The following is an 8,726-nucleotide window of genomic DNA, read 5'->3' as shown; positions in this document are numbered from 1 at the left end:
ACCCCATCATCTAACTTACTTTTAATATTATATTTATTAATTTTCACTACAAATTTCCCGAACCACTTGCTGCTGTAAAAATTTTTGGGAACTCGTGGTGGCCTGACCCCTTTCAGCCCTATTTATACCCTCTGCCCAGCACCAGCATCACCCGATTTTTTTCCCTGATCCCTTTCTCGGTTTTTCGCCAACGGCAGAAACCTCTTCCATTTGCATCACGTAGCCGCTCGGCTCTCATTCAGCTATCGGTGTGGGTTCAGTTCCTCATGGTTTGGTGTGGGTGGAGATACTTCTGGGCCACGGGAGGTGGTGGAATCTAAGAGCGGATTAAGGTTCTCTTTCCTGACCGTTCACCAGAGCGCCTCTTACTCTCCACATTTCCCCTCCCTTTCTTGGCCCTCCCTTTCACACTGCCATCTCCTAGGGCGATATTCCCCTGCCGATAGCTTTCAATTGCAACACCACACAAAAATCCGCGAGAATGCTGGCCGAAGTAAATTATTTGTAAACATTGAAAGATTGACTTGCCGTGAAATTGTGTCTATAGTGTTTTTAATAATCAAAACAACAACTTTGCTATCCTGCCTTGCCCCCGATTTGCCTTTTGTGCCCAACGTAGGCCTACACTCACTAGACTCTTGTTTTGCTACCTAGGTATCTATGTAAGGATGCGTGTGTACGTATACAGCTACATCCACTATTTATATTTACATTTTTAGGTCTTTTGCGTGGAAAACAGGCTTCCCCCCAGATCCTCCAATTCGTAGGCATTGTTCCCTATAGGGCGTACGACTCGGCATTTCACATATTTTCGAGCCAACTTGGCATTGTACATCTTTCCAAATTTGCTCTGAGTGAAATTGCGTCTGTAGATTTCTTGGCCAGGCTTGGCATGGAAAACTCGAGCCCGTTTGATATAGCGCTGACTGCTGCGTTTATATGCCTGATGAAGATTCTTCCGAATGTGATCGCGGATAAGTTGGCGCTTATCTACTGTATACAGCGTCGTTATTTGATGTTCTGTCAAAGACTGCAGTTTTCTTGTCAGTTTGTAGCAGTTTCCATTTAGAAACATCTGTTGTCCAAATACTGCAAAGAACGGTGTTACACCCGTGGCCTCATGCACGGAATCACGGATCGACACTTCAATTTCTGGTAAGTATAGGTCCCTGTCTCGATGATAATTTTCTAAATACGTTCTAATTGCAGCTAGAATGGTCCGATTTACCGTCTCGGCTGCGTTGCTCTTTGGTGAATATACAGCGGTACGCATGTGGTGAATGCCGAATGCGTGATCATGTCTTGAAATATTTTTGACACGAACTGTTTCCCATTGCCGGAGTGAATTACCTCAGGTACGCCAAATTTGTAAAACACCTCGTGCACCAGGAATTCGACCACTTTCCCAACACTCGCCACCTTCATAGCTTTTAAAAAGGTAAATTTCGAAAAATGATCTACAACAACAAATATATATGCTTGTCCCTTTTTGGACCTGGGATACTTTCCAAGAAAATCTATATAGATCTTCTGAAACGGCCGTTCCGTGACTACTTCTTGACCAATTCCAACTTGACAACGATAATTCGGTGGTTTTGATTCCTTGCATTTGGTGCAATTCCGGACATACTACCGCACTTGTGTCGTCATAGCCGGCCTGTAGAAATGACGTTTCAGACGATGAAGTGTCTTCTTCATCCCCCCGTGTGCAGCTTTGTGATCCTCGTGCGCGTTCGCTATTAGTGTAGATGTTATTCCTGCCGGGATCCACAGCTTCCAAATTGAGCCTTCTACTTGGTCGTCAAGTTGTTCGAATGTCGTTCTTTTGAAGACTAATCCTCCATCTACGCGTAAATCAGGCAATGTTGCTATATTTCGACTAATTTCTTCTCTTAATTCTTGGTATTCCGCGGACTCGAATTCTGTCGTCTGAAATCCAATGGCATCAGATAAATCGAAACTCAGCTCCGCTATGCAGCGTGACAGGGTGTCAGCAACCACGTTTTCAGTTCCCTTGCGATGCTCAATTTTAAAGTTGAAACTCTGAAGCCTTAAAGACCACCTTGCCAAACGCCCGTTTAGATCCTTGAGGGACATTAGCCATTTTAGGCTTGCGTGGTCCGTGATCACAGTAAACGGCATCAGCTCCACGTAAGACCTAAACTTTTCAACTGCTAATACCGCTCCCAGACATTCTTTTTCAGTGACGGAATACAAAATCTGATGTTTATTCAGCTCTGAATTTTCGTCGTCCAACTGGAACAATACTGCTCCCACTCCATAGTTAGAGGCGTCGCATTGGATAAAGAATGGACGTTTAAAATCAGCATGGACTAATACCGGGTCTGTAGTTAGCGCCATCTTTAAGTGCTTTATGGCCTCGACAGCCTCCGGAGTCAAGGAAAACTTGCCCCTTGGATGTTTCTTGAGGGCGTCAGTTAGCGGTGTTGCAATGGATGCAAAGTTTTTTATGAATCGTCTGTACCACCCTGCTGTACCTAGGAAGCTTCGTAACTCCTTTACGTTCTTCGGATCAGGAACCTTCTGTATGGCAAAGACTCTTTCTGGATCCATTTGCTGCTTTCCACCCCCTTCTGGATCCATTTGCAGCGTTCCACCTCCAATGATAAACCCAAGGTATTTTAAAGATTTGAAACAAAATTTAGACTTCTTTAACCCTATCGTCAAATTTGCTCGTTTCAGGCATTGTACTACCAAACGAAGATATCGCAGATGCGTCTGGAAGTCAGGAGCTATCAATAGAAGATCGTCCAGATAGACAAATACGTTTGATCGTAGTTGTGTCGGAATGACTTCGTCCATCAGTCGACATAATCTTTGGGCCGCATTGCAGAGGCCGAAAGGCATCATCACGAATTGGTAAAGTGGACGTCCGGATACTGTGAAAGCGGTATACTTCCGGCTTTCCGGTTCCAATTTTATTTGCCAGAACGCAAATTTAAGATCGACGCTAGATATATAATATGTCTGGTCGATCATAGACAATATGCCTTCGATACTCGGGAGAGGGTAGGTGTCCTTTACCGTTAGCTGGTTAAGTTTCCGCGAGTCCAAGCAGAATCTGTTTTTATCTGGCTTTCGCACGACCGTTGTTCTATTGCTCCATGGACTGTCACTAACCTCTATAACCCCTAGCTCTACCATTTTGTCTACTTCTTTCCAGACCACTTCCTGCATCGCTGGTAATAGCGGGTAACAACGATCCTTAAACGGTACTGCGCCCTCCACCAGCTGGATCTGGTGCTGTTCTGCTGCAGTCGTTCCTATCCCGGCTTCTTCGTAAGTCAAAAATTCCTTCTTCACGTTTTCCAACTCCTCAGCTTCATTCTTTCCCAGGTCCCAAGCTTCTACCTCCGTTTCTTGTCTTCTATCTTCCGCATAGTGGCTGATCTGGGACATCTTGACTTCAGCTACTTGAGCGTGACTGGATTCGCTGTTTTCGTCGCCTAGAACTGCTGGAGCCAACTCAAAAGATCTCCAGAAATCGTTCCCCAAGTACATCGATTGTTCCAGGTACGGGCATTTGTAGAAGAGAATGTCATTTACAACAGGAAGCTTTATTTTTCCAATTATGGATCTGTCTTCGCCGGCAGCTGTTTTAACGACGGACACATATCTGTCCATCTCTACCCCGAGTTTGGCCATCAGCTCCCTACTGTCTTTGCCCAGTAGACTTACGGAGGCTTCTGTATCCAGCAGTCCCGCAATCTTCCGGCCGTGTATGGTCAACTCAGCGAAAACCCTTGGATCCGTTCTCGTTCCACGTTGGATTGCTTCAGCCACCTCCTGGCGCGTTTGTCGCCTCTTCTTAAAGCGGGAACGAGTCTTTAGAAGCCTGCGGCTGACTCCCCGCATACCTTAAAGCTATTGTTTATTAATAATATACTGATAATTTTCTTCTTCCTTATCATCTACTTCCACGCAGGTTTCTGGCCCAAGCGTTGCTCGCCTGCTTTCGTCACGCTTGGTCGGCCGTTTCCCGAACAATTCGAAAATGTCGGAGTAAAGTGTTCCGGTTTCCCGCAACGGTAGCAAAAGATTCTGTGTTCCTTGGCCACACAATCGCGGAACACGTGATCAAACTGTCCGCAGTTCCAACAACATATCCTCTGCTTGGTCAACAGGTGAGCCTCCTCTATAATCACATCTTCTTTCTTGTCCTGCGATTCCGATTCCGGTATGATTTCTTCGACTCTCTTTCCAGAGGACGAAAACTTCTGCGACGGGCGGTATGCTGGCCTGGGCTCTCGCCTGACAAAAGTGTCTTCCACTTCCAAGCATTCCTCGCGAAGCTGCTCCATGCTTCGTACCCTGACTGCGTAAACATACCGAGCGATATCCTCAGCGAGTCCTTTCTTAATCACCCGGATCATTTCGAACTCCGACATGGGTTGGGTAAGTCTGGTAGATAATCGCCGCATGGCTCCGAAATAATCCTCGACTGATTCCCCAGGTCTTTGTCGCCGTTCATGGAGAGCGCGTAGCCGCTCAAACTCACCACCGACGCCTCTGGCCACAATTTCGTCCTTTAGATCTTCCCAAACCTCGGGCGGTCGCTCACGAACAAATTGCCAATACCACTCAGCCGCTTTGCCCCTGACCAGATGATGAAAACTGTCGAGGACCTCATCCCAGGAACACCGACTTTGCCTTCGAAGAAACTCAACCCAGAAAACAAAATCTTCCACCATCATTTTGTTTGGGTCTCCATCGAAGTATATCTCCCACTTTTCAACTCGTCCCCACCTCGTAAATCTACCCTCGGACTCCCTTTCCGCTTGCTGACGCAAGGCTCGCCCATCCTCGAACCTAGGAGATCTCTGGATGGGTTCGTTCTGCGCGGAATACTGTTTTGTATCTAGGGATTGCGAACGTTGTGCATGCGGCGAAGCTGGAGGTACGCCTGTGGAATATTTTTGATTAGTTCCAGTGCTCTTCCTGTCCTTCTCGTCCTGCCTGCTGCTATGCCTGCTATCACTTCCGTCCTTCGCTACTTCCTGCATCTGTAGCAACTCTACTTGCTGCTTCAATGGTCCCATTGCCTCGGTAACGGCAATCATCACTTCCATAAACCCGCGCCGGATCTCCTCTTGCAAGGATCGGCTTATGGACTCCATCATTCCTCCTCGTTGCGTCTCCTGAGCCTGGGCTAAGGCCACATTGACAGCCGATGTGATTTCTGATGGCAGGACCTTCGATGCTACTGGCAAATTCCAGCTGTCATCGTCTCCTTCTTGATGCTCCTTCCGAGGATTCCCTGACGGAGGAGTCCTGTCTACCATTTTCCCCTTTGACCTTAAAAAATACTTGCTCATCAACTTTTCCTAATCTATCTCTACTTCGATGTTTTACTAATATTTATCTTTACATTTTTTTATAGTTTTGAACCGGCTGCGCATCCACAACACACAATGACAACTCAAACGAAAATTCACAACTACAACAAGGAGGGAAAAACTCAACATTCACCGGAGCCAACTTCACCCCGGATTTCAGTGTCTTCAATTTTCAGCACAAGTTTCTCGGTGAGCTCTGTTGACCATCCCATCTTCCACATAAGACTAGGTGTCAAGGGCGCCATTCTATAATCTATACTTCCCCTTACTTACATCACTAAATGATTGTTCTAGGACTGAAGAGCCGCCATGAGTGCAACACGTGGCCGACTTCTCTGGTCCCCACGGGCCACTCACAATCGATATTCCACATCCTGCCCTCATTACGGGTAAGTAAGGGAAGTTTTCCCTATTTGGACTATATCTGATTCCGGTTATTATTCTGCTTTATTTTCCAGGCGCTCGAGTAGCACACCAGGCATCGAGATAGTCTCTAACTAGCCGAAGAAATATTTCCTGCTAGTGCCGAACCACCCTTACCGAGCACCCTCTTCCGTTCGTCAGATACGTACCAATCTCTTTCAACAAAAAAAATGTTTACATTTACTTTGGGGTATCTTTGCTTCCAGATCCCCCCGGCACCGCGCTACTATGAACCGACCATCAGGTCCTTCATAGGCCATCAGTCACCGAGGTACCCGATTCACCAAGTCCCTTCCGAGATCCTACCTCTCGGCTGGTTATTTATAATTCCCACCGGTGTGCAATTCGCATCCTTTTCAACCCTTTGGATGATAGGAACAGCGAATCCACTCCTGCCTTTAAATTGGGCGCCATCTATTGTTACGGACCTGGTTCTTCGATAGGGCAAGGCCGGCTAGCCAGTCCATCTCGTGGTGGGGTTCTTCCCAGCCCTCAGTCCGCACAATAGCCCAGCTGATCGGCCATCTCAGTCCGACGACATCAATAAGATCAAATGTAAACAAAAACAAGATGCAAACAAAAATAGGATAAATAATGATAAACATTGGACGTTACTGGAAACTTTACTTGCACTGGACAATTTGGAGTTTAGGTGATGTACTCCAACACCCCCACCCTACCTGAGATCCGGCATGCATCCTTCGCCAAATCTCCCTTCCGATGGCTATCATCAGCCTACTCCAGGGTCCGTCTCATTTCCCCCTCCCCATAGACGAACACTTAGCACAACATCCTCACGTTACAATTTTATTATTAACCATAAACATTCATATTTAATTTTTGCTTTATATCTTCATTTAAATTATCTCATATATTTGCATCCCCTTGCTACAGCTGCGATGTCAAATTCATACGGCAACACTTCCTTTGAAATTGATTTAAATTTTCATTACACCTTTGTTGAGCCATATACGAATATATCAATATTGATCAATTCATAATTATACATTTAAATTACCCTACCTATTTGGAGCTCCAACCAGGGGTTTAATATTGAGATCATTTTTATCTCGGTGTTTCTAAACTTATTAACATGAGACTTTTCCTTTTTCTACATTCGCATATAGTTGTGTAGGTTATTTACTTTACTTGCTAATTTATATCCAAACTGCTGCGAGACCTCCGCAAATTTACATATGTAATTTTATGCAATGTATATTCTTTTCCTTGTTTCGCGAAATTCTGATTATATCAAATTCTTTTTACTTACAAATACTACTTATATTATTTAGAAATGCTCTATATAGACATATGTTAATAAACAATATATGATGTATGTATGTGGGATATATAAGTTTAGTGGTGCATAAATAATTCAATAAATTAACATATAAACTTAGATTAAGGTGGACGAACGACTTTTATTTAAATTATTGGAACGAAATTTTTAATAATATTAAGAGGGAATGTTTTATTTAATTTACTTAAAAACTATTTTAAGTCTTTCATCAATGCTGCGTTCATATTTTAACTTTTTGTAGAGCAATAATGTTTTATAGTCGACAAGAAAAATTTCAACGAAAACAAAGCCCGTGCCAGTGTGGTGCGGCTAATTCAAAAGGTTTTAGGTATGTAAATGATTAAAGGAATCATTCTTCGTGGCACGTGGTCCAAATATCGTATAATTATCTTTATTTCTTTTATTTATTTATTTACTTCGCCAACGGTGATCTTAACCGGAAAATTTTAGATTTACTTTCCCTTTTTTTTCTTTTTATATCAAATTTTTTCTTTGGAACGGACTTACTTCTTCGTTGACGGTGCCATCTTTTCCCGGTCCCGGTTGCCTGTCCTGTTTCGTCGTCCAAACTCGTCCCGTTTCCTTTTCTGAAGATGTACATTATATTATCTTGATTGATGGCCACTACCCCGTCATCTAACTTACTTTTAATATTATATTTATTAATTTTCACTACAAATTTCCCGAACCACTTGCTGCTGTAAAAATTTTTGGGAACTCGTGGTGGCCTGACCCCTTTCAGCCCTATTTATACCCTCTGCCCAGTACCAGCATTACCCGATTTTTTTCCCTGATCCCTTTCTCGGTTTTTCGCCAACGGCAGAAACCTCTTCCATTTGCATCACGTAGCCGCTCGGCTCTCATTCAGCTATCGGTGTGGGTGCAGTTCCTCATGGTTTGGTGTGGGTGGAGATACTTCTGGGCCAGGGGAGGTGGTGGAATCTAAGAGCTGATTAAGGTTCTCTTTCCTGACCGTTCACCAGAGCGCCTCTTACTCTCCACATTTCCCCTCCCTTTCTTGGCCCTGCCAACCTTTGAAAAACTGGTCACACTGCCATCTCCTAGGGCGATATTCCCCTGTCGATAGCTTTCAATTGCAACACACAACAAAAATAAAATCACGGAATATTTTATATTGAACCTATTGTACGTTTAATTTTATATCTAATGCCCTCTTTCCACACATTCCATTCGTTTGAAACGCTTGGAATTTTCAACATTCAACATGGAAATCGGAGTTTTAAATTTGTCAAAAATTCCAACCGTTTCCACCGTATGGACTGTGGGGCAAGAGGGCATACGTTCTCCCACGAATGAACAGTGAGTGAAGAGGTATGATAGACCACGTCCCACAGAGCTCATCCAAGCGAAACGGTTGAGATATTTTGGGAGCGATGTAAAGCCATTTCAATTTGATTTTGGTTCGGTGTTCGAACCTAACGATTGATAAGGTTCCAGCTTACGAACCGGTTTGTCGATATGCTGGAACAGGGATCAGGCTCGAACAAGAGTTATAGCCTGCTCTATGTGATCTATGGGACCACCATCCAAAATTTCTTTCAAAGATGGTCCTTTGGGGTTTTGCTGTTCCAAAAATTTCGCGGTTATTCCTAGACAGTGGAATTTACGTTCTTAACCGCACGTTT

At 44.2% G+C, this 8,726-nt stretch overlaps 2 protein-coding genes across 2 annotated transcripts; both read right to left on the bottom strand.

The window, feature by feature from the left end:
- Positions 1-715: 715 nt before the first annotated feature.
- Positions 716-1,425, bottom strand: LOC121467813. Its single transcript, XM_041710119.1, has 2 exons — positions 1,229-1,425; positions 716-1,169 (listed from the first exon to the last, which is right to left on the bottom strand). Exons 1-2 carry the CDS (start codon positions 1,423-1,425, stop codon positions 716-718), a joined length of 651 nt encoding a protein of 216 aa, XP_041566053.1.
- A 2,507-nt stretch (positions 1,426-3,932) lies between these two features.
- LOC121467809 lies at positions 3,933-8,229 on the bottom strand. Its single transcript, XM_041710107.1, has 2 exons — positions 7,726-8,229; positions 3,933-7,667 (listed from the first exon to the last, which is right to left on the bottom strand). Exon 2 carries the CDS (start codon positions 5,334-5,336, stop codon positions 3,933-3,935), a length of 1,404 nt encoding a protein of 467 aa, XP_041566041.1. The 5' UTR covers positions 5,337-7,667; positions 7,726-8,229.
- Positions 8,230-8,726: the final 497 nt, after the last annotated feature.

This window comes from Drosophila elegans, unplaced genomic scaffold, assembly GCF_018152505.1.
Source record: "Drosophila elegans isolate 14027-0461.03 unplaced genomic scaffold, ASM1815250v1 contig_767, whole genome shotgun sequence".
Taxonomy (NCBI): domain Eukaryota; kingdom Metazoa; phylum Arthropoda; class Insecta; order Diptera; family Drosophilidae; genus Drosophila; species Drosophila elegans.
The sequence above is the reverse complement of the archived record's forward strand: the minus strand, read 5'-3'. Positions and strand labels throughout refer to the sequence as shown.